The following is a 27815-nucleotide window of genomic DNA, read 5'->3' on the forward strand; positions in this document are numbered from 1 at the left end:
TGGGCGCCCTCCCCCGGTGCTGAGCCCCCGCGCCCCGGAGGGATGGGGCGGGCGGCTACGGCCGCCTAAGATGCCGGCCATGCGGGGACTCCTGGCGCCGCAGAACACCTTCCTGGACACCATCGCCACGCGCTTCGACGGCACGCGTGAGTCTGACCTCCGCCCCACTGGCTCCCAGGGAAGCCAATTCCTGCCAGGGTTTCTGCAGGTCCCGCACCCCGGCATCTCGGCTTGGTGCCCTCTCTGTTCTCACCTTCCCTCCCCAACGCCGGCTTTCAGCCTGGACCACCATTTCCTTCCAGACGCCGTTTCTCAAAGGTTCCGGGTGCAGTCTGCCCAGGTTGGGCAAAACGGCCAAAAGTCTCCGGGTTTAGGGCCCAGGATGCCATTTGTTGGCGAGGGCGCGCACCCCGACCTAGTCAGTCTAACTCACCCCATCCCGGTGTCTGGCGCTGTCCTACCTACTACCATGGAAGTGGCCAGTGTGGGGTGAGGCAGAGGAGCAGTGCTCAGGGAACCCAGAGGGTTCAAAAGCCCGATTTAGAAAAGAGGTTTGCAAAAGGAGGTAGAGTAGGTGGGATTAGGATCGCACTGTTAGTCCAAGCTCACCTCACCGCCTAAACTCCCCAGCCTAAACCTGCAGAGCCCTTCTAGATCCAAAAAGCTAGGTTTGGATACTCCTACCAAGACTGCGGAAGTTTGCAGTAGGTGACCAGAGCTTCTGGATCCTGGGTTCCCAGGGCTCTGAACACAGGGAAAGTGATGCAAACCCCCTCCCTCCTTCTCCTCCTTCACACTCACCCCCAGTGGGGCTTACCAGCTCTCTGCCTATCATCCTCCACGGTCTTGCAGTTCCTTATAGGGGGTGGGAACCCATCACTGAGCACCCCCCTACACACGCGTGTGTGCGCACGCACACACACACACACACACACACACACCGGCTTCTCCATCTGCTTTGCCCTGCTCTTGGCTCCCGCAGCCTGCTGATTCAGTGCCCCCCACTCCCCAATACGTTCCTGGCTCCAGGCTGTGCTGTTCAGCTACCATCCTTACACCCCCATTCTCGATCACACTCACTAATTCCTGAGCCAGGTCCAGCAGCTGGGACTCACACAGGGAGAGCAGAATGGGTGGTGGCCTGGACTGCCTCCCATCCAGGTGAGTCCCCGTGAGAGGAGCCCCATAGCCACCCTGGGTACCTAGCTGGTGAATGAACCTGGCAGAGGTAGGAGTAGGGCTGATAGAGCTGGTTGTGCAGTACCCCCTTGGGCATCCCCAACCCTAGCCTTACCCCAAGCTGCTCAGGACACAGTGCAGAGGACACAGTTCCCACACAGGGCTTCATTCACCAACACTGTGTTCACATGCGTTGATTCCACTGCTAGGAGTGGTGTCTGTCCGTAAGTGACACACTGACTCCTGTTTATAAACAGTGCCTGCCCTAACCCCTGGACACACACACGCGCACGGGTCTTGGGCTTTGTGACACCCACCCTTTGGTTGCAGGCATTTAGGAAAGGGGGTTGACCCTGGGCCCCTTCACCGCATGCTTCCTCTGAGAGGTGCTCTCTTGCAGACAGTAACTTCGTGCTGGGCAATGCCCAGGTGACGGGGCTCTTCCCCGTGGTCTACTGCTCTGATGGCTTCTGCGACCTCACGGGTTTCTCCCGGGCCGAGGTCATGCAGCGGGGCTGCGCCTGCTCCTTCCTCTATGGGCCAGACACCAGTGAGCTTGTCCGCCAACAGATCCGCAAGGCCCTGGATGAGCACAAGGAGTTCAAGGCTGAGCTGATCCTGTACCGGAAGAGCGGTGAGGGGCCGCCTGGCCAGCCCGCCTCACTCTGGAGGTCTCACCCAGCCTGGCACCCACTCCATCTACTGTCCCAGTGTTCCATCCCCATCATCTCCATCTCCCCATCTCGCCCCATCTTCCCACTTACCCGCTTCCTTCTCCACCCCATCCACAGCGCCTGGCTTCTCTCTTCCTTCCTCACCTCAGCCTCTCCTCAATTTCCAATCTTTGGTTTTTCACCCAAGCAGAAAAATGTCCCCGTCTCAGCAGGACAGAGCTATGAGCACATATGTCTGATGGCCATCTCTGCTCTCCCTTGCCTTCCCTGACCCTGTCTGTCAAGCCCTGTCCTGAATGGAGCCAGGCTGCCCCTCCCCTCCCAGGAAAGCCCTGATCCTGCCTGTGTCTTGGCCAGGGCTGGCAGTAGGACCTCTGTCACCTCGGGCAAGGTGGCGAATAGGAGCTGGGCTGAGTCTGTCTTTGTGCCCAGGGCTCCCATTCTGGTGTCTCCTGGATGTGATACCCATAAAGAATGAGAAAGGGGAGGTGGCCCTCTTCCTGGTCTCTCACAAGGATATCAGCGACACCAAGAACCGAGGGGGCCCTGACAACTGGAAGGAGAGAGGTGGGTGCCTGTGGGGCTGCTGATTTAGTGGCCACAACTGGCTGGTGTATTGGGTACCTCAGGCCTGGGCAGGGGCATTCGCACTCAGCTTGCACTCGTGGGTCCCCCCACCTCTTGCATTCATTAACTCCTTCTTTGCTGGGTAAGAGGCCTGTGCTGCTCTCATTTCCACATGCCCAGGTATGGAAAGCTTGTTTCCAAACAGACGCCTTGAGACAAAGTTGGAGATTTAAAGTCCACTTTACTAAGAAACTGAAAGCAAGCAGATTCTCCTAGTGACGGTGAAGTACCATTTCCTGACCAATTAGTGAGGCTGAGCACAGACCCACCTGGTTCCTCTCCCTCCCACTGACCTGACTGGGAGCCCAAGAGCTGGTGGAGGCCTTTGACCAGCTCAGAAAGCTGTCATCAGAAGCTGGCTTTACCCCTGGGGATGCCGGGGGTACTGTCCATTCCCCACTCCCCCCACCCAGCCCTGGGAAGCACCTCCATACTCCTTTCTCAGGCCTTTCCCTATGGAGTTCCTCTCCTGCCTGTTCCTTGATCCATACCTCCTTCTGCTGGAAGCAGGCATGGGGAGCCATGTCTAGAAGCACCCATAGGACTGCCCATCGCTGGCACTGGCGAGTGCCCCTTGAGATGAGGAAGCTGGAGCCCCCCAGCTCTAAACAGACTAACTGGTCCCTGAGTCAGTCCAGCTCGTGGGCCAGCAACTGGTGTCCTACACCCAAGACACTGGCTGGGGTGTGCAGGCACTCCCCCCATCAGCCTCATGGGTTCCTCTTTTGCAGGTGGTGGCCGGCGCCGATATGGCCGGGGAAGAGCCAAAGGCTTCAATGCCAACCGGCGGCGGAGCCGAGCTGTGCTCTACCACCTGTCCGGGCACCTGCAGAAACAGCCCAAGGGCAAGCACAAGCTCAATAAGGTGGATTGTGCACAAGGGTGTGTGTTTGGGGGGCAGGGTAGGGGCAAACTGAGGAGATGGAGGAGAGGAACTAAGCCCACCAGAGAGAGGATGTCCAGGGGACGACCCAGGCCCCAACAGCACTTTGGGGGTGGGAACAGAGGGAGGGAAGGAATGTCAGATATCTGATCCATCAAAGATACAATCTTGGCCCTGGCTCCTCAGGGCCAAGATCAATATTGGCTCTTCTCCCAAGCAGTGGTGTGACCTCAGCTAAGTCAGTGGCCTCTCTGATCCTCAGTGTTCTGATCTGTAACATGGAAACTAATGCCTGTGTCGGGGTAGCTTTGAGTATGCAGAGAGAGAAAGGAGGTGCATGCCTGCCCCACACCCCATCCAAACTCAGCCTCTGCCAATTTCCTGTCCTTCTGGCCTGACCTGCCCTGCCGCACTCAGGGGGTATTCGGGGAGAAGCCAAACTTGCCCGAGTACAAAGTAGCTGCCATCCGAAAGTCGCCTTTCATCCTGCTGCACTGTGGGGCACTGAGGGCCACTTGGGACGGCTTCATCCTGCTTGCGACCCTCTACGTGGCTGTCACCGTGCCCTACAGCGTGTGTGTGAGCACAGCCCGGGAGCCCAGTGCCGCCCGCAGTGCCCCCAGCATCTGTGATCTGGCTGTGGAGGTCCTCTTCATTCTTGGTACGTGTGCCCCGTGCCTCCCACCCTACCCTGTGCCGGGCACCCCTCAGGGTCTGATGGGGAAAGTCTGTGTGGCTTCCATGCCTGCTGACAAATGTCCCCCATGCCGCCCCCCTGTTTGTGACCTGGGGGCTTTGAAAGCAAACCTAGATTCCAAACATGTCTCTACTGCTAATGGGTTATGGGACCCTGAGCCAATCATTGCCTCTCCGCGCCTCAGTTTTTCCCTCCATCAAAGATGCACAACAGTGTCCACCCTTTAGAGTTCTGTGCAAAGTAAGATGATCGGGGGCCCAGGCCACTGTCAGATACTGAGCAGGAGCCCAGGAAGCAGGGTGTCCTCTGGTACCTGGTGCTGAGTCCCACCCGGACTTCCTGCAGACATCGTGCTGAACTTCCGTACCACGTTCGTGTCCAAGTCGGGCCAGGTGGTGTTTGCCCCAAAGTCCATCTGCCTCCACTACGTCACCACCTGGTTCCTGCTGGATGTCATCGCTGCGCTGCCCTTCGACCTGCTACATGCCTTCAAGGTCAATGTGGTCAGTGCAGCCGGGTTGGGTGGGCTTTGGGGCCGGGTGGGTAGGCCTGGGCCAAGGATGACCTCCCTGTCTCTCCCCATCCCCCAGTACTTTGGGGCCCACCTGCTGAAGACCGTGCGGCTGCTGCGGCTGCTGCGGCTGCTCCCGCGGCTAGACCGCTACTCCCAGTACAGCGCCGTGGTGCTCACCCTGCTCATGGCCGTGTTCGCTCTGCTCGCCCACTGGGTGGCCTGCATCTGGTTCTACATCGGCCAGCGGGAGATCGAGAGCAGTGCCTCAGAGCTGCCAGAGATTGGTACTGGAGGCTCCTGGAGGGTGGGGGCGAGTGTCCCTGTGTGTGCCAGAGGAGCGTGTCTACGTATGTGTGTGTGTGTGTGTGTGTGTGTGTGTGTGTGTGTGTGTATCAGGGAAACGGGAGTCTCGGTGTATGTTTCTGAGCTGACACGAGGAGTCAGGGATGTGCGTGCAAGTTGGCCTCAGCAAGGGTATTTGGGAGTTTTGGGCAAGTGTGTGTGTGTGTGTGTGTGGAGAATGCAGGTGCTGGCATGTGTGTGTGCATGGAGGAGTGTGACAGAGCCACCACTCTGAGGCAGGCCTGCTCTTTAGCAGTCAGGCACAGCTGTGAGAGCTCCGTGGGCTGCCCAGGAGAGTCCTCTTCACCCGTCACGACCTCCTTGTGGCCTTAGCTTTTGTCACCTTCTCCAGGCCCTTGCTCAGCCGAGAAGCGCACCCCTCTCAGGAGAAGATTTGCAGGGAGCTGCTGCCCTCCTGGGTACCTCTGAGGCCTGGTGCCATCCCATCGCCCTCTCGAAATCTCCCCAAGTACCTGGCCTGCCGAGCCCTTCCCCACTCCAGTTACCTCTTGCCCCAGCTCTCTCAGCTGCAGCTCCTCCCTCCCCCAGGCCTAAAATGCAGCCTTTCTCTGCGCCCGGCGGCGGGTGCCTTCACTCTCCTTCACTTCACCTCCATTTCCACTCCTCCCCCTCTTCACCTCCCACTCACATCTTCACTTCTGCCAGCAAGGCTCCCACCCCCACCTCTCCACCCAGAATGACAGCTGGCAGGTCACGGGGACCTTCTGGGGCCAAACCTCCTTGGTGTCCCGTGGCACCCAACCCTGCTGACCACACTCCTTTGAACCGCTCTGCCTCTCCGCCCTGAGCAACACGGCCCTCACCAGCCTCCTTCGTGCCGGCCTGTCTCTTCCCCTTACCTCGTGCTGTGTGATCCCATGGGCGCCACAGCACCATCTCAACTTCTCTCCTTCCCCTAACTCCAAACCATTTCGTGCCCACCTGTTCTAATTCTTCATACCCTGAGGCCCCCAAACCGAACACACCTCCTTCCTCCCATACTCTCCAGCCTTCTGGTGGCTTCCCAGGAACTGGCCTGTAGTGCCTGTTCTAGTCAGTGGGCAACAGGCCAGGGGCTCACCTGGCCTGGCCATCTGCTCCTTGGTGGGATCAGCAGGAGGGCAGGTGGGCCTTAGAAACATGCTCCGATCGGTTCCCAGGGACGAGGAGGCTCCTGCAAACCCTCTCTCCACTGCAAAACCCGTGGAGACTGGTGCGTGGCCCAGAGGCCCACGCGGGTATTCCCCAAAGCTCTAGTTGCCGAGCACATGGAACCGGGATACTCCAGGCAGTGTCGGCTCCTTGGCACCTGCCCTTCCCAGAGGGAGGCTGTGGTGGAGGCGGCTCCGGGGGTCAGACGGCCACCCAGCAAATACAGTCAGTGGGCTGGAAGGTAGATAACCCTAATCCCGAAGTGGGCTCAGACACCCAATCCTGGGTCAGTTCACTCCCACACGGGACCCAGATGCTCCTAGTCATGCATCAAATGGCTCCTTTGTTCTGACACCCTGACAGGGGGCGCTCAGCTGACATGAAGAGTATCTTTGGCTCCAGGAGGGGCTTGGATCTCACCGTGGAGAACACGGGAAAGTGGGAGGCAGGCTGTTTTGCCTGTTAAATCTAGCACCCTTGACCCCAAGCTTTCAAGTAATTTCATTCTATTGTGGGCTGGTTCTAGCTCACATTAGGGGAGTTTCCAAGTCCTTCACATCATCCGCTCCTCCTTTCCGCAGAGAAAGGACTCCCCAGATGGGTCAGAGCCACACCCAGGACCTCCCAGAGCCCAGCCTCAGAAAGGATGTCGGGAGGGGGGAGTGGCGCCCTCTCCTGGTCCAGCTCTGGTGGGAGGTGCCTTCTCTGGCTTCCCTGCCTTGGTTCTGGGGCTCCTGTGGGCATGGTGTGGACACAGAGTCCCTTCCCCCGATTCCCATCAGCCCAGTAGCAATGGGCCCGATTTTCAAAAGATGGTGCAAGATACTGAGGGAGATCACTCAGGGCGTTCCTCCACCAGCCTCCAGAGCAGCCTGCCCACATCACCAGCTCCGGCAGCTCCATAGCCAGAACAGAGGACAGGCCCCCCAGCCGCCTTCCCTCATCCTTCTGCTTCTCACCTTTGACCCCCATCCTCCTTACCTGACAACTGGCTTCAGGTCAGAGGCCCAACTGCAGCTGAGGAGTTTTGAGCAGGAGCGGGAGTCCTCACCTTGGGTCAGGCCTTAACATATCTTCCCAAATTCCTTAGGCAAGAATTTGACACCCCCAGTGTGGACCCCACGTTCTAGCTAATTTCCAGCTATTTGCTTGCACTTGTCTCCATCTCTAGCATTGACCCACTATGGCCTTTCCCTAGATCAGGAACAACATTTTCTCAGCTTCTTTGATTCAAAACACTACCCATCCGCTGAGACCAAACACCAGTATCACCTCTTTCAGGAAAGCCTCTGGCCCTAACCCACAGCAAGTTGGCTTGAGCCCCATCACGTGGCCCGCGGGTGTTGTGCAGGAGGCCCATGTCTGTGCAACTGCTGAATGAACGGCTCCCAGCATGAGGGGGAGATGTGGCAATCTCCGGGAGCAGTGTGTGTAAGGGGTTAGGGAGAATGTGGTTCAGGGAGGCTGAGTATGTCCGGGAGGAAGGGGCTGAGTGCACACAGAGAGGGAGAGGCGAGCTACCCAGCCTCTTCTGCACTTGCCCTCCGTGTCTCTGCTCTAGATCTGCCCTCCTTCCCTTGCTCCTCTGACTCCCAGGTCTGCCAGGATCCCTGAGGCCCCCGTGGACCCCGGGAATCCCCGTCCAATACCTGACAACTCCCACAACCTTCCAGCTAGGCTCCCGAGTCACTTGGAGTAGCCAAAGCTCCTGAGAGACCCAGTACACAGCCCTACTTCCTGCCCAGGCCAGACAGAGAACATGGGGTTGATGGAGACTGGAGCAGTGTCCAGCTTCTGCCAGTGTCCCAGGCTGGCCCGTGTCCACACATGTGCTCAAGAGCCTCAGTGTATGTCCAGGGGCCTGCCTCCCTGTGGCTTTTGAGTGTGCTCACCTGTGTGCTTGTGGTCGCCTCTCCTACCCAGGTGTCCGAGTGCCAGCCCCTGTGTGCCCTTGTCTCTCTCCCAAGTGTGCGCAGGCTTTTTCCGTATGAGTGGCTGCAGCTGTGCACCTGTGAGTGTGCTCACACGTGTGTGTCCTCATCCTCTTGCCTGGGCGGAGCCTGACTGTGGCCTTAATAGTGCGTATGCGCACGTCCATGTCAGCATACCTGAGAACGCGTACGTGGGGCTGCGTGGTCTGTGTGGTTGTGAGGATAGGTGAGGGTGAAGCGGCTTTCAGAGCAGGTGAGCTGAGAGAGAGCAAGAGGAGTCTGGGGGTATAGGGTAGAGGAGGCAGCCTCCAGCTGGGCCTGCTTCCTGGGAGTTGTGGCAGCCACAGGGAAGAGGGGCTGGTGCTCCTTGCTTGGCACCACCAGACCCCAGCTGGGGAGAGGATGGCCTCGTCCTGTGCTTGTCCTGGTGGGGGGCAGGGGTGTAGACTGGGTTGTGCTGGACAGCAGGGGAGGCAAGTGGCAGAGAAACCTGGGGGGTGGATCTGCATCCACGTGTCCCCCACAGTGGCCGGAGGGGGCAACAGTGGGCACACCTGGGCCTGCAGGGTAGGTCTTGCACCCCCGCTTAGGTGCGCCCATCCCTACCCCCAGGCTGGCTGCAGGAGCTGGCCCGCCGCCTGGAGACGCCCTACTACCTAGTGGGCCAGAGCCCAGCTGCGGGGAACAGCTCCGGCCGCAGTGACAACTGTAGCAGCATCAGCGGGGAGGCCAATGGGACTGGACTGGAGCTCCTGGGCGGCCCCTCTCTTCGAAGCGCGTACATCACCTCCCTCTACTTCGCGCTCAGCAGCCTAACCAGCGTGGGCTTTGGCAATGTGTCCGCCAACACAGACACGGAGAAGATCTTCTCCATCTGCACCATGCTCATTGGCGGTGAGGCCCGCTCCCCTCTGGCCCCAGGCAGGCCTGGCTCCCCGCCTGCCCCAGGGGCCCAAAGTCCTTCCTAGAGTTTCTTGTGCTTTGGGGGACGCGGCTGGAGGAACACAGAACTAGGGCCAGGGGAGCCCACGTGGCTGCAGGACTCCGTGCCCGGCCCAGGCACCTGTGGGGGCGGGGACAGAGAACCCATGCGCCCAGCGCAGCGTCAGGCCGGCCCGGAGTGACCCCGTCTCGCCGCCCTCCCCAGCCCTGATGCACGCGGTGGTGTTTGGGAACGTGACGGCCATCATCCAGCGCATGTACGCCCGCCGCTTTCTGTACCACAGCCGCACCCGTGACCTGCGCGACTACATCCGCATCCACCGCATCCCCAAGCCTCTCAAGCAGCGCATGCTCGAGTACTTCCAGGCCACCTGGGCTGTGAACAACGGCATCGACACCACCGAGGTGCGCGCGCGGGTCTCTGGGCGGGGCCCTTCCGGACTCCGCTCCCTGGAGGAGTGCGTGCTCGGCCTCAAACCCCCAGCAGCGGGCTGGGGGGCAAGGAATGCGGAATTCTGGCTTCCATGCAACACTGGGGGGACCATAGTCTGGGGCAGAGGGCTCTCAAGAAGACTTGGAGGCCTTTCTGCACCCTTGTAAGGCCCGCAGGCTCTGCTCACAGACCTCCAGCAGGAGGCCTGCAGGAGGAAAGCAGAGCTGCTGGCCCCGGGTTGAAGTGATTGGGAAGAAGGCAGAGACAGTCCCTCTCACTGATTGTCCCCTTTGTGAAGCCTCAGATCCCTCCAGAACCTTCGCGTTGCTCCCAAGGCCTGCGGGGAAGGAGAGGGGCTGGCTGGAGGCTGCCTTCCATTCTGCCACCACTGACCTCCCCACGTCCCCTACCCCCCAGCTGCTGCAGAGCCTCCCCGACGAGCTCCGCGCAGACATCGCCATGCACCTGCACAAGGAGGTTCTGCAGCTGCCCCTGTTTGAGGCAGCGAGCCGAGGCTGCCTGCGAACACTGTCCCTGGCCCTGAGGCCCGCCTTCTGCACGCCCGGCGAGTACCTCATCCACCAAGGGGACGCTCTCCAGGCCCTCTACTTTGTCTGCTCCGGCTCCATGGAGGTGCTCAAGGGCGGCACTGTGCTGGCAATCCTAGGTGTGTGTGGGCAGGAGGGGAAGCAGGCCTTTGTGGGAGGCGGGTGGGACCAGGGGGCCCCACAGCAGAAACACAGAAAGAGGACGCAGGCAAGGCCACCAGAGGAACGTCTTGAGGGACAGCGGGGATGGGGTCGGGAGGAGCCTCGGAGCCCCAGAGCCCCAGGCAGAGCGCATAGCAGGCCCAGTGACCACCAGGTGGCAACACAAGGAGGAGGAAACTAGCCTGCAGGTGTGCAAGGCTCCCTGAGTGGGGAGCAGCGGGTAGCTGAGGAGGGGTTGGGGGATCAGCATTTCCCGTTTCCCCCTCAAGGGGGACGGCAGCGCTGGTGAAAGTGACTACTGCGAGGGGGCCGTGAGCGCTCTCCTGGTGGCTCGTGCACCAGCTCAGGCCAGAGGGCCTGTCACAGAGCAGGCCCAGGGCTCCAATGCATGACAGCAGGGCTCAGGCTCTGCTTGTGTACTTCCTTCGTGGCAAAAGGAGGCCGAGATGGGTCAAGTCCCTGGACAAGGAATTAGAGGCCGCAGTTGTGGAATGGACATCCAAACAGCGCTGATGCTGAGTCTCACAGCTGACCTGGCCCTTGGGTGCTTCGGCACACACAGACCTCACAAAACCCACGGCGGGGGCACTGGTATTGTGCCTGTTTTGTGTGGAAGGAGTGGGAGGCTTGGAGAGGTTTATGAATGGGCAGGAGGGATTAGAACCTAGGCTATCAACCTCAGGCTTCATTCACTGTGCTCTCAGGTGCTTTGCTCGAGGGAGAGCTGTGTCCCAAAGAAAGGGCATGATTTCAGGGTGGCAGGATGCACACTCGAGGCTCTAGAAAGGAATATGCAATGCTTGGGAGACAGGGCTGCATGGGCTCCCAGCAGTGGCCCCAGCAGGTGGGAACTCTCTGATCTGCTTGGGTCCTGGAGGACCTCTCCTGGGGATGAAAGGGAGGTGAATCCTCAGCCAAGGGCTCAGAGACTCACTGTGGAGATGGCTGAGTCCCAGAGGGCCTGAAGTTCGTCACTCACCTGGAGAATTAAGACCAGACGCCCAGTAGCTACTGGGTGTTCCTCCCCTCTGTCTTGAAGAGGGTGATCTTCTGACAGGAAAAATACCCTCAAGAGGGTCTTAGAGGTAAGAGAGGCCAGAGGCTGTTCCACCTTTCACTTTGAGTCTTTTGTGACTTTGGCTTCTGGACCTAGATGCCTCTTATGCTAGGACTCTGAGCAGGTGAAATTGCGGCCACTCACACAGGGCTGGCAGGCCTTAAGAAGTGACGGAGAACTGGAGAGATTCAGAAGGGCAAACAGATTTTGACAATCGCAGACTGGTCAAGACTGTCGACCAGATTATTAAACAGATGGTTTTCAGCTCAGAGCTGAGGCAGCAGTAAGGCTGGGAGCTGGCGTTCTTCCTGCAAGAGTGGCTCTTCATGGATGCCAGGCTCCAGGTTGCAGAAGAATCCTGTTCACTATGAAGACAGAGTCTCGAGAGTGTCCATCACCTGCGCCCCAGGCCTTTGCCTCACTGCCTGTGTACCTGGCACCAGGATTTTGCCCCTTTGGATCCATCCTGTCCCTGTCCATATGTTCCAGCTGAACTTTCAGCTGTGGACTTGATGGGTCTGGACACCACGGTGAAAGTCTGGTTCCCCACCCGCTGGTTTCCTGCTGTGCCTTCAGACCACCCCCACCTGCCTCCTTATCTGAACTTTGGGCGGGGCGGAGTGGGGGACAGCTTCTCGCCTGTTGCAGCCGCGGAGGCTCATGGTGCCTTGAGCAGCGTCTACTTTTGCCCTGACCTCCGTGTATGGACTGACAGCTCAGCACACACAGTTGGCTGTCGGGGCAGGAGGCAAGAGAAGAGAGGCAGACTGGGGGCCCACGCCAGGAAGACCCGAGGGGGCTGGAGACCTGAGCTAGAGGTCCCAGCCAGGAGGCCAGCCTGGAGAGCGGGCTCTGGTCTGAGACCAGTGGCATGGAGCTCTGTCATCGGTCCTGTCATGTTTTTCGATTCTGTCTCACCTTTTGGATGAAGACCAAAAATACACACTTCTCCTATTTCCAGATGACACACACGAAGAGAGAGCGCTCATTCATCAGAGGAGCACACTAAGATCCAAACAGCTCTCAGAAGGAACCAGAAGGATGGCCCCAAACCAAGAAAATATGATCTAACAGCAGTGCCTTCTACACTTAAGTCTGAGCAAAAGTCCACGAACATTTACAAGAGGCAGCTAAGCTCAGTTATGTTGGCGGCAGGAGGCAGCCCGTGACTGGGGGTGGGGATGGGGTGGGTGGGGGTTGGTGGCCGTGGTCCGTGAGGAAAGGCTTTCCAGTCTCGTGAACTCTGACTGTGGACTGAGCGGTGTCGTGAGGGTGGTGAGTGCTGCCGCAGCACCCACAGCGCACCAGCTGGGAGTCCTCTACAGGGGACTGTAGTCCAGAGGGTGAGGAAGGAAATGAGCTTTGATTGCTCGTCTCTGGGTCAGGCACTTTACCTTCATGAACTCATTGAATCTTCACATGTCCCTTATTGGAGACACCCTAGTTCGTTGATTCTAAGATGCACATTTTTCCCCTACAATTTAACATCTCTGAGATTAGGACGCAGACTCTGATGCCACTTTACAATGCTGTCAGCCAGGTGGCAGCCTCAGCTGGCTGGTAGGAAAACCCTCCATTGACACCTTCTGGTAAGATCCAGAAAGCACCACGACTCCGTTCAACACAAAATCTGTCCTTCAAGCACCAGGGCTCCAGGAGATGAAGTTATGCGGCTGTTGGATATCACTATGCCCCACAGGGCCCTAACCTCCAGGTTTCTGGACAAGCCCCACCTGAATCACCTGTGAGGCTCGAAGTGTCAGACTGTGGGGTCTCCTATAGGTACTATGATTCCGTAGGTAGAGATGGGGCCTAGGAGTGATTGGCTTAACATTTGTAAGGGTTTCGGAGCTATGGACAACTGGGGAACCACGAGAACTGATGACTGCCCAGTTGTCTCAGGGCTAAAACTCAAATGGGTCCAGCATGGTGGCTTTGATCCCAGATGTGCCTTGAGTCCCTGGGTGTCCGTGCATTTCACTGAGGAGCTGGAGGCAGGCAGCATGGGTCTGCTGGGGCCTGAGCCCCTCTGCTCCTCTCTCTGCTGGCTCTCAAGGCCCCACTGAACTCGCAGGGAAAGCTCAGCTGCCTCTGCTCGACTCCCCGGTCCACAGGCTGAGGGGCAGGGCTCGCTGACCTGTGCTTCCACTTCCCAGGGAAGGGTGATCTGATTGGCTGCGAGCTGCCTCGGCGGGAGCAGGTGGTCAAGGCCAATGCTGACGTAAAGGGGCTGACCTACTGCGTCCTACAGTGTCTACAGCTGGCTGGGCTGCACGAGAGCCTTGCGCTGTACCCCGAGTTTGCCCCACGCTTCAGCCGGGGCCTCCGAGGGGAGCTCAGCTACAACCTGGGTGCCGGTGGAGGTCCTGCAGAGGTGAGGGCGCTAGGAATATGTGCAAGGGGCTGGGGCACCAAGGGCCTGAGGCGGCGACATCCGGCCTGGTGCTATCAACCCTACACTTTGTTTGTGTGTGGGTCTACACTCTCCCATCTCCTGTCCCTTCACACCCACACTGTCCTTTAGCTCCCAGCCCTGCTGTGCTCTCCCTGGCCCATCTGAGACGGCCTGGCCTGGTCCACAGTGAAGTCTTCAGCAGTAGAGACTGAGGGCCACACATGAAGGATGGGACGCCTGGGTAGGGCCAGGCACTAGTCCTCCGGGCTGCCTCTGAAGAGCCCTATGGCTCCCCTGCTTCTTCCCCATGAGAACTGCTCTGAGGGGCTTTGAATTTTCCTGGCTTCTATCCACTAATTCCAAACCTGTCTTTAGCATGGTGTTCTCCTGGATAGGTAGGTGAGCTGAGGGACTGAGTCGATGTGTGGTATATCCACACTTGGCTGGGCAGCAAATTCCTTCAAGGCTCAGTGGCTTCGTGGTGGCAGAAAAGCTGTCCCCTACCCCCCAACACACATACACACCTGAGCCTCTGAGCCTCTGCGGGTGGGGCAGGTGAGGGGGCTGCAGGAGGGGCTATCCATACCGCTTCCCTGTCCCCCACGATCCGCAGGCAGACACCAGCTCCCTGAGTGGCGACAACACCCTTATGTCCACGCTGGAGGAGAAAGAGACGGACGGGGAGCAGGGCCCCACAGTCTCCCCAGCCCCAGCTGATGAGCCTTCCAGCCCCTTGCTGTCCCCTGGCTGCACTTCCTCCTCCTCAGCGGCTAAGCTGCTGTCCCCGCGTCGAACGGCGCCCCGGCCCAGGCTGCGGGGCAGAGGACGGCCGGGCAGGGCAGGGGCTTCACAGGCTGAGGCTGGCCCCTCTGTCCACCCTCGAAGCTTAGAGGGTCTGCAGCTGCCCTCTGTGCCATGGAACATGCCCCCAGATCTGAGCCCCAGGTAAGCAGGCCCTGGGCCGATGTACTCTGGCAGAGATGGTGGGGATGGGGCTCGGGCCCCGGCCGGACACATTCCTCCCTCATGTGCCCATCCTTCTATCCTAACCCATCCCTGCCTCCTCCAGGAAACCATCTTGGGCCCCCACCTTCCTGTGACCCCTCACCCCACCATTTGGTGCCTGGCTATTCACTGCCTAGAGTTCCTGCTGTGTCACTTGCTCAAGTTTAAATCCCTAGTGAAACTGCAAGCCCCTAGGGAAAGGGCCCACCTGTGTTACCTGTCCCAGGCCCTGAGCGCCAGGCTCCTGCAGCATGTGTGTGTGGCCGCTGGGCCCTGCAGTGGCTGCCTGTGGACTGATCTGTTGCCTTGGCCCCTGTGTCCGCAGGGTAGTAGATGGCATTGAGGATGGCTGTGGCTCTGACCAGCCCAAGTTCTCCTTCCGTGTGGGGCAGTCGGGTCCAGAGTGCAGCAGTAGCCCCTCCCCGGGGCCAGGTACTGGGGACCGGGTCCCAGAGGGGGGCAGGGGGAGGTTGGCAGGGCTGCCTCTTGGCCCTCTGAACCTCTAAGAAGGCAGCAGGGTCCAGACTTCTTGCCCTCTTGCCCTTCTCAATCTACATGGTTGGCAGGGACAGTTTGGGGGTGAAGTCCAGCACCTTGCTGTCGGAAGGCGGACGGAGACGGGATTTGGATCCCAGCGGTCGGCTCTCCGGCAGCGGGATCTTGGTTCTTGCCCAGCTTCCAGCCTGTAATACGGTGGATGTGTGTGTTGAATCAGATGCTGCTGCTGGGACCCTGGGGAGGACAGAGGGCTGTGGGGGAAGCAGGGTTGTGGAAGTGGCCCCCAGCCAGGCCCTGCAGCCCTGAGAGTGGACCAGGGAATGAGCTCCCTGGAGTGGTCGCGTGGCTGGACAGGCACCAAGAGCAGCTTCCTGTTGGGGGAAGCGCAGGGCAGCATGCCCTGCATCCCCTGGCAGTTTGGGCAGAATTCCCCAACTGGGGCAAGGCTGGAAGGCCAGGCCAGTCCTGCCAGGCCAGTGAGGTCTGTGCTAACTGGGGCCGAGGCCTGGACCCCATACCATCTCCTTCTCCCAGCGCCGGCTAGTAACCCCGTCCTCCTGTTTGCAGAGAATGGCCTGCTCGCTGTCCCCCTGGGACCCGGTGAGGCAAGGAACACAGACACGCTGGATAAGCTGCGGCAGGCGGTGGGTGAGGGGCGAGCTGGGGGCAGGAGGGGAGAGGGATGGGCACTGCAGGCTGTGCGAGGGCCAATCTCCTTTAACTGTATGTGCTTTCTTCCTCCCTCAACCTCCAAAGGTGACAGAGCTGTCTGAGCAGGTGCTGCAGATGCGAGAGGGCCTGCAGTCCCTTCGCCAGGCTGTGCAGCAGGTCCTGGCGCCCCATGGGGAGGGCCCTTGCCCTCGGGCGTCGGGAGAGGGGCCATGCTTGTCCAGTGCCTCTGGGCTCTTGCAGCCTCTGTGTGTGGACACCGGGACATCCTCCTACTGCCTGCAGCCCCCAACTAGCTCTGTCTTGAGTGGGACCTGGCCTCACCCTCGCCCAGGGCCCCCGCCCCTTGTGGCTCCCTGGCCCTGGGGCCCCCCGGCATCTCAGAGCTCCCCTTGGCCTCGGGCCACAGCTTTCTGGACCTCCACCTCTGACTCAGAGCCCCCGGGCTCAGGAGAACTCTGCCCCGAGCCTAGCACCCCTGGCTCCCCACCTGCTGAGGAAGGGGCTAGGACTGGGCCCCCAGAGCCCACGCACCAGGCTGAGGCTGCTAGCACTGGAGAGCCCCCGCCAGGGTCCGGGGGCCTGGCCTTGCCTTGGGAACCCCATAGCCTGGAGATGGTGCTTATCGGCTGTCATGGCTCTGGCACAGTCCAGTGGACCCAAGAAGAGGGCACAGGGGTCTGACTGCTGGTCCAGGAACTCAGTGTTGCCAGACATGCTGCCATCTGCTGCCCTGCCTGGCCTCGGGGCAGAGGGAGGGTGGCAGCCACCCCTGGACTCTGTGCTGCCCACTGGCTCAGGGCCCAGCCCGACTTTCAGTGGGCTGGAGCCTAAGGGGCAGGCCCCAGGCTGGGACTCTCTGGGCCCCTCAGCCTACTCCTGTTTCCCTCTGCAGGATGGGAGACAGAGGCCTGAGGCCAGAGAGGGATTTGGTTATCCATCCCCTGCATGTGTCCCTGCCTCACCAGTCCCATTTTTTATATTAAAAAAAAATAAATAAATAAAAAGAGCTACTTTGGAACTTGGTGCTTTTTATTTACAAAAGAAAAATAATAAAGGAAAAGTCTGGAGCTAATCAGCTGGAGACAAAGGGACAAAGGTGGGAATCTGAGGGGAAGAGAATGACGGCCTGTAGAGAGAGAAGGGGAGGGGCTCTGGCTCCAAGGAAGCCGGAGGGTCCCAGCCTCGAGGGGCTTCCCAAGGATCAGCCCTACTTTCCCATAGAGGCTCAGATCAATGGGCCAGCAGTTGGGTCTCCTCCTGCCCACTATGGTTTTTCCAGGAGCCTGAGTGCCCAGCTCCAAGGGGCTGGAATGGCAGGGGAAACTGAGGCCAGAGAGAGCACATGGGTTCTGCCACCACTCCTCACTGTGGTGTGATCTTGGCAGCCTCGGCCCGAATAAGGGCAATGAGGTCCTGGTTGATGAGGAAGACGAATCTCAGGCTGGCAATCTATGGGCAGGAGAGAAGAGTGGCTTGAGGACAGGTGGGATTGGGGGCCAGGCCCCCATCACGGCTCCCCATGCCCCTGCTCTCATCCCGACCCCTCCACCTCCCTCCGCCTCCCTCCCAGCTCACCTCCACCACGGAGTTGTTGCTGAGGCGCCATTTGGAGCCACACAGCACAGGCCGTCCATCGATGTAGATGGGCCGCCGGCCCTCATTGGCAATGAAGAAGTCACCGTTATTTTTCAGCTTGATGACACCTGTGGGGATGGAGACATGAAGGCAGATGAGGAGACAGGAAAGGCCAGAAGAGGGCCTGCAGGCACCCTTGACTCTCAAGCTGGAGATCCTGAAATGCCAGCTGCTCTGCCCCAGCTGCTCCAGGAGGGTTCCCAGGGAGACCAAGCCACAGGGCCAGAGGGTGGCGTGAGGCTGGGAGGGACATCCTCGCATCGCTTCCTGCCAGTACCTTGCTTCCGGGAGATCTTCCAGGCCGGCCCCTCCAGAGACAGGTCCACGTCAATCTGGTTATCCTTGGTGGCTCTGCCCAGGGTGATCTGCGGAAATGGGGCAGGTGAGGGCTGGGACCTGAGGAATGGGTCTACACAAGCCAAGGGAAAGATGAAACATCAGGGACCAGACACGGAAAGGTCAGTGGGGGCAGGGCTGGCGGCGGAGGGCTGCTTTCGGGAGGGGAGCCGCCTGCGGGAGGGGAGTTGATGGGCTGGGCCGCCTTACCTCCCGAGAACGCATCAGGTACCGCACCATCCGGCCCCGCAGCACCGCCAGCGTCTGGCTGTCGAAGTCCGGAGAGCTCATGCCTGTGGCGGAGGAAGGCACTGAATAAGGCAGAGCCCACCCCTCGGAGACACGGGGCAGAGGGCAGGGATCCAGGGGCCGAGGAAAGGAGGGGGGTCCCCACCCCAGAAGCACAGGGGCTCAGGATGGGGCCACAGGAGCGGACAGAGCAGAGGCACAGCCCTGCTGGCCCCAGCTTCCTCACCTGTGATGCTGTCAACCAGCACCTGCCACTTATGCAGCTCCTGCTCCAGCTGGCGGATCTCTCGCTTCTGGCGCCGGTCAGCCACGGTCAGTTCTGGGGTGAGGGGGGCAGCAAGGAGGGACACTCTGCGGCCAACAGCACCCTGTACTGGTCCTCTGTGCTGGCATGAGCTTTTATCCCCTAACTGTTCCCCCCCGGGGTATACTCACCATGTTCTAGGACCTCATCTCGCATGTCCCTGTGGGGGGAGAAGGACAAATCAGGATCCACCTCCGGCTCACCTGCCATTACCAGTAGGGGCTACTCAGTTCATTTGGGGGCCCTCAGTCCCTCAGCTGAGGAACCCAGGAGGCTGCTCCTCTGGCCTTGGACTAACCTCCATCCCCTAGGGTGGGGCAGGGACAGGGCAGCTCAGCAAGGAGACCAAACAACAAGCTCAGTGTGGGCTGGCCTCAGTTCTCTGCAGGCAGGAGGCAGGGCCAGGTAGCCCGGAGTGCTCTGTCCCTGGGAGACACCCCACTCTATACCCTGCTTGGGGCCCCAGCGACTCACTTGAGCTTACTGTCATCAATCAGGTCCTCTGCATCGGAAAAGTTGAGCACTTGGTCCCCCTTGGGCAGCGGCTGCACTGAACAAAGCATGGAGAGGTCAGCGCCACTGCTCCTCCTCCACACTATGCTGTGGACAATGACTAAACTAAGGGGACCAACTGGGAAGGCAGGGCCTGTGGAGACAGTTCTGCAGGGAGAGCAACAGGTAACAGAGCACAAGCCAGATTAGGCCGCCAGCTAGCTTGGCACAAAGGATTCCTGACATGAACTAAGGGCAGAGGTGGTTCTAGAAAGAAAAGGGAATTAAAGTTGACCTCCTGGGTGGGTTTTTCAGAGCACAAAGGCTCTCCCATAGGCATGAACAAAGTGGGGGAAGGCGCTGCTGTTAGCTCCCCTGCACACGTGACAAGAGGCCGCCAGTAACGAGGGCTCGTGATGGGACTCGGGTTTAGGACAGACCCAGGATGCAAGCTCTGCTCTCCTGATTCCAAATCCAAACTGTTCCTCTACCACATCACCCGCTCCCCGGGACAGTTTCTGCCACACTGGGATGGAGACAGGGGTACAGCTTGCTCCCCCAACTCCACGGAGGTGCCAGAAGAGCTGCCACGCCCCCTGCAGGGCACTTTCAAACTGCTGCCAGGACATCTTACGGGTCACAAGATAAGTTCTCATTTTTTGCAAAAATGTGAAACGGAATAGAATATTAAGAGTCCATCACATATACTGAGAATAGTTTCATGAAAGTTTTTCAGGTTTTTCTCTGATCAAACTACAAAGGGACCGCGGCCTCAAACTCTGACAACTTCTGCCAGCTGCTTCCATGACCGTGTGTCATTCAGTGGCAGCAACCTAGTGGCCAGGATACTGCTGGTTGAGGAGTTTGTCAAACCCGGGGGGGAGGAGGAGTCATCGCTGTCCACCAGGGAAGCGAGGTGGGCTACACAGGAGCCACAAATTCTCCAGCCCCCCAACTCCCTGAGGTCAGACCATGTGGGAGACAAGGGACTGGGGTGTTCACCCCCACCGGCTCCTCCCCCCCCCGCCCCCCGCCACAGCGGCCTACAATCCCACTAACCTAAAGTCAGCCGACTCGAGAGCTAAGCAGCGCATAGCCCTGTTCTCAGGACCTCCCAGCACTAGCCAGCCAAGGAGAAATCAAATCCCCATAGCCAAGACTCATGAAGAGAAAAATTAAATCCCAAAGTTACACAAATTAACTTTCAAGGAAGTTAGCTCTAGCAGCAAAAATAGACTTTACCCAGTGTCCAATTCTGTGGGAATTCAATGAGCCTGAGGCAGAAGCAGAGATATGAAAGTTGCAGGAATAAAGAGAGATGTCCACTAAATGCAAAGATCCTCGGGAAGAGAAGACACAGCTCTCCCTGACAAGATTTCCTAAAATCCTCTTGCAGGAGTATTTCTTAATAACCGGAAGCAGTAGGACCCTGGGAGTAGGTGGAGGGCACAGGCACAGCCTAGTTTCCAGAACAGTGTGAACAACTCTGGAGACGCTGATGGGCAATACTGTCCAGAAGTGAGAGCAGAGAGTGTCTGTACCATGACGTACAATGAAAGGCTGACCCCAGGGCCCAAGCAGAACTGATGAACAGCCTGCAGTTTAGTCAGCTGACCTTGCCAGTACCTGTCATTCGGAGCGAGAGCCTGCGGGTGAGGGAGGGGAAGCAGAGGGCCTTTGGGCCCATGGGAGAGGAGGAAGGCAGAGGGCCTGGATATGAAGGCCCAGTGGGGATTTCTGAATGGCTCCAAAGCAGCAAGAGGAAACAAGAAGGAATGTGCACAGAGGGAAGAGGCAGAAAGACTTAGAAAAAGTAACATCTCTAGAACAATAGCATCTCTAGGGAGGAAAATGAGGCAGGGTAAGCCAAGAAGGGAACTTTCACATTTTACTCATGTTTCAATGTCACTCATGAAAAATGTATTATTTACATAATGTAAACTATGTCAAAAATGACAAAACAAGAAGTAGGATACAACTCTGCCACTTGGAATCCCATTCAGGATTCCAGGGAAGGCTACCCTTACCATGCTCCTGAATATCATTCTAACCACTTTCCTTCCTTCTGGAAGGCAGTGGTTTTGCTGCAAAGAGAGGTGCAAGACACCAGCGGCCACTAAGGGATCTGTTCCTGGGCACCTGCAAGCAGCTGTGCCCAGACCGGCTCACTCACCCACCCTGTCAGCTCCCGGAGCCAGTTACCTGTCTGGTCCTCCAGCAGGTAATACTGCTTCATGAGCTGCCAGTGGGCCTGCAGAGCCTTGGCCGTACGGGCCAGGTAGAAGGCATCAGGGTGTCTGTGCAGTAGGTCCTGGAACGTCTCCAAGGTGGGCTGACTGGTCTGGAGGGTAAGAGCCTATTCTCAGCACCTAGGTTTTCTCATTCTTGTGTCTGCCAACCACACCCCCAGTCCCCATCAGGAGCCAGAAGAGGGAGCCAGTGTTGACTCTCTTTCTGAGACCCCAACCACAAAAGCCCCCACAGGTACACAAGCACCAGCAGGGAAAGTTCTTAGGCAATGGGGCCTCCCGTATCAGTAGTTTCCCCCATGGTCAGGCCTCCACCCTACCCCTCAGCCTCACCGATCCCACTTTGCTCAGCAGCTGTTCCTCAGCCTTGCTAAACAAGGCCTTGCTCTGGATGGCAGCAATGGCTTCTGGGTGCAGCTGTCTCATGGCTTGGCAGGCCAGCCTAAGGAGTGCGGGGGTAAGAAAGAGGGCAGGGTGAAGGGCGGGTGTCAAGCAATCTGGGGTTCCTGGAGACCTTTGATATCCAGAACTAGAGGCCAGGCCCTCAACAGGAAGAGCCCAAGGCTTAGCACAGCACCTGGGGCTTCATGGGTTTACTGAGAGCATAACCCAGGCTACTCAGTCAACCGAGTTTCCGGTGTTTACCCCTTGAAGAGACTCAAAGGCACAGCCCCCAGAGGCCAGATGAGGGCTGCTGCTCCTGCCCCAGCTGCTGCTCCTGCCCCAAGACCTTCCTCTTTACATGGCCAAAGCTGCCACCCACTGCCCAGCACATCCTCTTCCCAAAACTGAGCCCCGTCCACTTTCTGGCCTATCAGGGCCCAGGCTACAGCTTAAGGGGTACAGGGATGGTGGAGCAGAAGATGGGTGCTAAGGACCCGACCAACTCTGATAACAATAAGCGAAGTGGGTGAGGAGGAAGAGCACGCACTACATGGGCATCCGGGTTTACTTGGAACTTAAGACTTTCAGGGGCCTTTGTGTTCTTTTGTTCCAGTTCCCTTTTATGGAAAAATAAATTATGGGAGGTCAGTGTGGAAAGGTTGGGAAGTGACCTGCCCTAAACCACAATGCACACAGTGGCGGAACCAGGGCTCCTTGTGTTCATTGTGGTGTTTTCTACCATGCTGCTTTTTCAGCTTCCAGATCCCCTTGCTGCTGGCATCAAGCCAGGACCAGTAGGGTCGGCAGCAGGGAGAAGTTTTCCCTCCCAAGCCTGGCTGGTTTCAATATCATCCCAGAAGATGCAAGGTCCCACAAGCCCTGCCTCCCGGACCCCTCCCTTGGGCCCTTGTATAATTCTGTCTGTTCCAAGAGCCAAATTCTGGTGCTCCCTGTACCTCCCTGCTGCTGGAGCCAGCCTCACTCACTTGGAGATGACAGGATCGTAGAGCAGGGCGTACCAGCGCTCCTGGACTTCCCGAAGGGTGAAGCGGCAGCTGAACTTCACACCCAGGTGGACCGATGTCAGGTCATTGGTCTGCAATGCCCCAGATGGGTTCGCCTCAGCCTGAGAGCTGGCAAGAACCCTTCACTTGCCACCCCTAGGGTGCTGCTGGGCTAGTGTGGGGCCTGGGGACTGCAGGCTGGGGGAAGGAGGGTCGACCGTGCAACCCACGGTGGGAAGCACTACCTGTAGCACAGCGTTGATGAGCAGGAGATCGTCTGCAGGCTTCCAACGGCCCAAATCCTTGGTCACCTGAAGTGGCTGTTTGCTCTTCTTCACACGCTTAGTGAGCCCAGGGGCTGGGGCTGGGCTGGGCGGCACAGGAGTGCTAGGGGCCTTGGACACCTGGGCAGGGAACGGGAAGAGAACGAGCTCAAAGCCAGCATCGGGTTAGCTCGGGCTTCAGGCCTTGAGCTTCCTGTACTGTGCGTGGCAGCCCCAGTCCCACCCGACCATAAGCACCACAGGCAGGAGCTCAGCCTTCTAGCTCCCTCCATGCCCAAAATACTTCCACATGGTCCTTGAGCTTACGGGGTCTTCTCTTTGCTGGCAGCACCCTCAACCCCAGAGTGGAGGGCGGCCGGGGAGCATACCAGGAACCCACTCTGCCTGGTACGGTGTCTAGGGCCAGAGCGATGCCACCTGGGGGTTATTTTTACACCCAGCAATGCTGGGAACAGGCTGTCTGCTCCCAGAATAGATGCATGCTCTATGCCTCCCACACAGAATGTGATACAGGACGCACTGACAGTGTGTGTGTGTGTGTGTGTGTGTGTGTGTAGGGGGGGCGGGTGCGGGAAGAAAGGGGGAATAGGGAGAAGTGAGGGCTCCCAGAGGGGAGGCAGCTGAGGTTGGGGCTGGGGCCACCAGATTTTCTCCCAAGTCTCCTCTGCAGGGCTCCTGCCCGCTGGCAAAGGTGATAGGGAAACACAAAATCTGGCTCCTGGCCCCGCATCTCACAATCTCTCACCTTCTTCTTCTCGCTGGAGGAAGGTTCACTCCCTGAACAGCGGCCTGGTTCCACACCACTGGCCCCCTTTGCCCGGGTAGAGGACTTGGCCAAGCTGCTCTCCACCAGCTCATCATCAAACTTCTTCCTCTTGATGAACCTGTGGAGGGTCCTCCTCTGAGCACCCCTTGTCCCTTCCCCTTGTACCCATTCACACACACCCATCCCCTGAAACGGCGCGGGTCCCGGCTGGGTGCGAACTGCTCTAGCGCCCTGGTCGGGGCACAGAACTGCTCTATTCCTTGCTGCTGAGATGACAGGGTACCGCACCACAGATTTCATGTCAAAGACCTAAGATCTCCCTCCCTTGCCCACACCCCACAGAGAGGGACTTGGCAGGAAAAGCACAAAGCTCTGCCAATACCCAGGCCCCATAGGGGCTCAAGCAACCATTCCCAACAGAGGTGAAGGCACGCAGCACCTAATGCCCTTGCCCAGACCCTGGCCCTTTGAACCCTTACTACCTGGAGGAGCTCCTCCGTTTTGGGATGGTGCCCAAGGCCTGAGAGGAAGCCCGCTTCTGCCCTGCCAGCGACTCCTCATCCTCTGAGCGGCTGGCAGTGCCTGATGCCATCAGAGATGAATCTAGCAGCCCCTGAGAATCTAGAAAACAAGAAGCGGTGAACTCAGGTCTCCTAAGTGCCTAGCAGAGCCCTTAGCCTCCGAACACGGGACCCCTCCTCTGCCCCTCTTCCCCCGACCCTCTACCAGCCCTCCTGACCCTTCCCCTGCTTTCTTGACATTTGAAGATTTCTGGTGGGAGTTCCTTGGCCATCCAGATCCCATCTGGGCTCAGACCTGGCCCAGACCTTCCTCGCTGGGCAGTTCTCCCGGTGCCACGTGTCATGTCGTGCAGCACATGGTGCTCAGGTCAGACTGGTGATGCCGACACACCGGGCTCTGGGCATAACTGCTCCCTCTGCCATCAAAATGCAGCCAGGCCAAAGAGCGGCAGCTCAACAGCAAGTCAGTCAACTGCGGCCTCTGCCGAGAGGTACATGGGTGGTGCTGGCCCAGGGGGAGGTGGCAATGCCCAGCCAGGATGAAAAGACATACGTGCCAGGCACGGGGTAGAATCAGCAGATGCTTGGCGCCTGAGCGTTTGGGGAGCTGGCCTGGCCTCATACTACCTTTGTCCATCCTCTTACAGTCCCAAAGCCACTGGTTCCAAACCACAGGGCTAGGAGGAAGGGTCCCACAGGCTCATCCAAGGATTCTGACCAGGTGAGCTTAGAGGCTGAGAGGAGATTCTGCAAAGGAGAAATGAGGCTCCCTGAGGCACAGGTTTCCAACAGGCCAGCCTCACCTCCTTATACTGGAAAGGCTCCCCCAAGATCCCACAAGCTAGGGAAGACACAAGAAGAGACACGAGGCTCTATTTTGTCAGTACGATGCTGATAAACCAACAGCTTTCTAAGAGTCACCAGCATCTCTGAGAATATAAAAGCTACACCCTCCAAAGAAATGTACACATAGCATGTTAGTGGGTCCATGGACCTCTATGATTCTACTCAGAGTTGCTAGGTAAAGGGCCTCGACTATAAACCAACACGAAACAAGGGATTACTGGTTCACTTGTTATTGTCGCTGCCCACTCAGTTCAGCAGCACCCCCTTACCCTCCCAAGCCAAAGCAGGGAAACGGAGATAGAACTCCGATTAGTCCATCTCGCTCTTTTCGCCCCCCCCCCACAGCTCTGGCTGAAGATTCAGTGGGTGGTACCGCGTGGAAGCTAAAAAACGCGGTTTGGGAACTGATTAAGTTATCAACCGCCCTGGGGCGCCTGCTCCTAACCCCAGGAGAACTCTTGGTACTGGGGACTCTCTGGGGCGTGGCGCTTGCGGGCCCCGCCCCTTCAGACCCGGGCGGCACTCCGCACAGTTTTCCCGCCCTGCCCCCAGGTGCGTTAGTCGAATCGCTCTGCAGAAAACGGCTGAAATCTTAACACCTGGGGAGCAGGTGAAGGAACTGATTCCACGGGCTGACTGAGGCTAGGTCTCCACCCCCTATTTTCTTCCGCCCCCGTTCTCCACCGAGTGCACACCCAAGGTGGGGGATTGGTGCAGGTCTGTTTTTAAAGCTCGGGACGACAGAGGTGAAGTCAGCCCTGCAACTCAAAAGCAAAGCACCGAGTGCACCCCGATGCTTTCGCAGCCGTGATTTAAGCCCCACGGGCTGGTGGCGAGGGAGGGAGAGGAACTCCCAAGCCAAGTCTCACCCCACCTTCGGCTTGCCACCTTTGCGCATGCGTAACATCTCGGACCAGATTCTGGTCCGGTCCGGCCCACGCATGCGCAGATTTTCGGGGCGCTACTGGGGCGGGGCCCCAAACATTGTGGGGGGTCTTCCCCCGGAGCACTCTGGAAAACTCCATTTCGCCCAAACTCTGTTCAGAACCCTCGGAAGCGAACCGCGAAGTCTCACCATTCCTAGGCTGCCAGCTCCAACAATTTCTCCGCGGCGACGGCAGCAGCCGCAGGGCCAAACCCGGCTTCCGTGAGTCACATCTACTTCCGGGTCTGAGAACTAGGGGCTGCGCGATCCCTTCCGGTTCTCTCCGGGAATGTGACGAAGGGGGCGTGGTCACAGCGGGAACTGAGTCACAGTTTTGCTAATAACCGAAATTAAACGTTTTCCCAGTTGGGACAACATAGGAGGAAGCGTTAGAGATTCCGGGTCCCAGAAAGATCACTCGCTTGGAGAGAGTGATTAAAGGGAAAGCCGAGACGGGGCGGGATAGGCGAGGGGCGGGTCTGGGGTAGGGCTGGGCCGGGAACTCTATTTCGGCTTCTGAATTCCCACAGGATGTAGGAATCTGTTAGTTTGGGAGCGATTGTGCATTGTTTGCTGCGCCCAGCGATTTTAGAGAAACTACTCTGTGTGGGGCTCTGTGCTAGGCACAACACAAGGAGAGAGACGATGTGGAACTCGCTCCAGCCAAGAGGTTTGGCGTACCCAAGTCGGGGAGGTTGATGTCTCAGGAACGGATGGAGGGTCGTGGGCCTGGTTCCTAGAGGGTAGAGGCCCTGAGGAAGGCCAGTGTCAGCCAGATCCCACCAGGACTACTGGAGGCAGTTGTGGACCCCGGTGGGTAAGTGCAGAGGAGATTGCCCTGGAGGGAAGCTTGGGGTGGGAGGACAAGCCTACAGGCAAAGGCTGGGGATGAGAAACCAAACAGACCTCTCAAGAGGGTTCCTATTTGTTTTACCTCTCTTTGGAAGGGCACAAAAGCATAGTAGCTCCAGGGAATCATATCGCAGCTCAGAATAGGGAAAATCCCAATTCCAAAGCTGTTCAGGAGTTAGTGGTGCTTTCAATGTAGGTGTCAACCACATGTCACGGGGACATTGCCAGTGGATGCTAGTGTCAGAGGGGAGGCCAGCCCTTCTGGCTCTGACAGTGTATGATAGCTCTCTGCTTCAAAAGTACCCACCTCATTTACTGGCCTGTGATCTTAATGAGTAATAACCTATTTTGTCTTCCCTGAAAGACCGTGTTTTCTGATAAGAGGTGTGTAGACTATGGGAGACTTAAAGATATCATATGGTATCTATCCCAGATGAGAGTTATCATGGAAATTTCTAAGAAGAGGACAGTTGAGCTGATATTTGACAATTGATAGGCAGTCAGTCATGCAAAGAGCTTGGTTATGATGAACTAGTAAGGGGGGACAAGATAGTTGCAAAGCAGAAATGACTTTGGTGAGTTTGAGGAACAGGAAGGAGCCCAGTACGGCTGGAGAAGGATGATCAAGAAAAAGAGGGAAGTGGGGCGCCTGGGTGGCTCAGAGGGTTAAGCCTCTGCCTTCGGCTCAGGTCATGATCTCAGGGTCTTGGGATTGAGCTCCGCATGGAGCTCCGCATCAGGCTCTCTGCTCAGCAGGGAGCCTGCTTCCTCCTCTCTCTCTGCCTGCCTCTCTGCCTACTTGTGATCTGTGTCTGTCAAATAAATAAATAAAATCATAAAAAAAGGGACACCTGGGTGGCTCAGTTGGTTAGGCAGCTGCCTTCAGCTCAGGTCATGATCCCAGCGTCCTGGGATCGAGTCCCGCATCGGGCTCCTTGCTCGGCAGGGAGCCTGCTTCTCCCTCTGTCTCTGCCTGCCATTCTGTCTGCCTGTGCTGCTCTCGCTCCCTCTCTCTCTCTGACAAATAAATAAAATCTTAAAAAAAAAAATCATAAAAAAAAAAAAGGAAAAGAAAAAGAGGGAAGGAGATGAGAACAGAAGTCATCAGGGCCAGATCATACTAGCCCTTGTAGTTCATGCTATGGATTTGGACCTTTCTTCCTAATGTTTTAGAAAGCTCTTAAAAGATAACAAGTGAAGGCATCCTTGCTGTGATATGATTTAATTTTTAAGATGATCCCTCTGGCTGTTTTGGGG

The 27815-nt window shown here is 58.0% G+C and overlaps 2 protein-coding genes across 8 annotated transcripts; one reads left to right on the top strand and one right to left on the bottom strand.

The window, feature by feature from the left end:
* Window positions 1-16729, top strand: KCNH3 (potassium voltage-gated channel subfamily H member 3). Of its 3 annotated transcripts, none has more exons than XM_044229388.1 (15): window positions 1-146; window positions 1580-1813; window positions 2286-2420; window positions 3212-3345; window positions 3781-4024; window positions 4406-4563; window positions 4651-4858; window positions 8612-8893; window positions 9147-9346; window positions 9792-10041; window positions 13298-13515; window positions 14150-14481; window positions 14867-14973; window positions 15607-15683; window positions 15796-16729. In XM_044229388.1, the coding sequence occupies exons 1-15, from the start codon at window positions 71-73 to the stop codon at window positions 16390-16392; spliced, it is 3252 nt and encodes a 1083-aa protein (XP_044085323.1). In that variant the 5' UTR covers window positions 1-70; the 3' UTR covers window positions 16393-16729. The 3 variants fall into 3 exon arrangements, with proteins under 3 accessions (XP_044085323.1, XP_044085325.1, XP_044085324.1); XM_044229390.1 differs by having other exon boundaries at window positions 118-146; window positions 1584-1813; XM_044229389.1 differs by lacking the exon at window positions 1-146 and adding an exon at window positions 158-1161.
* Window positions 16720-25930, bottom strand: MCRS1 (microspherule protein 1). Of its 5 annotated transcripts, XM_044229393.1 has the most exons (15): window positions 25857-25930; window positions 24563-24682; window positions 23897-24035; window positions 23394-23532; window positions 22610-22768; window positions 22347-22456; window positions 21310-21418; window positions 20930-21068; window positions 18710-18785; window positions 18367-18395; window positions 18158-18250; window positions 17893-17975; window positions 17624-17711; window positions 17287-17414; window positions 16720-17160 (listed from the first exon to the last, which is right to left on the bottom strand). In XM_044229393.1, exons 2-15 carry the CDS (start codon window positions 24570-24572, stop codon window positions 17074-17076), a joined length of 1389 nt encoding a protein of 462 aa, XP_044085328.1. In that variant the 5' UTR covers window positions 24573-24682; window positions 25857-25930; the 3' UTR covers window positions 16720-17073. The 5 variants fall into 5 exon arrangements, with proteins under 5 accessions (XP_044085328.1, XP_044085329.1, XP_044085330.1 ...); XM_044229394.1 differs by lacking the exon at window positions 24563-24682; XM_044229395.1 differs by lacking the exons at window positions 24563-24682; window positions 25857-25930 and adding an exon at window positions 24489-24556.
* Between the last annotated feature and the right edge of the window lie 1885 nt (window positions 25931-27815).

The sequence above is a fragment of the Neovison vison genome, chromosome 12, assembly GCF_020171115.1.
Source record: "Neovison vison isolate M4711 chromosome 12, ASM_NN_V1, whole genome shotgun sequence".
Taxonomy (NCBI): Eukaryota; Metazoa; Chordata; class Mammalia; order Carnivora; family Mustelidae; genus Neogale; species Neogale vison.

Coding starts and splice junctions, on each gene's coding strand:
- KCNH3 (XM_044229388.1), top strand. CDS start 71: ATGCCGGCCATGCGGGGACTCCTGGCGCCGCAGAACACCTTCCTGGAC. Junction 14,974..15,606: donor TAGCCCCTCCCCGGGGCCAG/GTACTGGGGACC, acceptor TCCTGTTTGCAG/AGAATGGCCTGCTCGCTGTC. Junction 15,684..15,795: donor TGGATAAGCTGCGGCAGGCG/GTGGGTGAGGGG, acceptor CAACCTCCAAAG/GTGACAGAGCTGTCTGAGCA.
- MCRS1 (XM_044229391.1), bottom strand. CDS start 24,279: ATGACACGTGGCACCGGGAGAACTGCCCAGCGAGGAAGGTCTGGGCCA. Junction 22,769..23,393: donor CCTCCAGCGAGAAGAAGAAG/GTGAGAGATTGT, acceptor TTCCCTGCCCAG/GTGTCCAAGGCCCCTAGCAC. Junction 17,415..17,623: donor GAAGATCTCCCGGAAGCAAG/GTACTGGCAGGA, acceptor CCATCCCCACAG/GTGTCATCAAGCTGAAAAAT.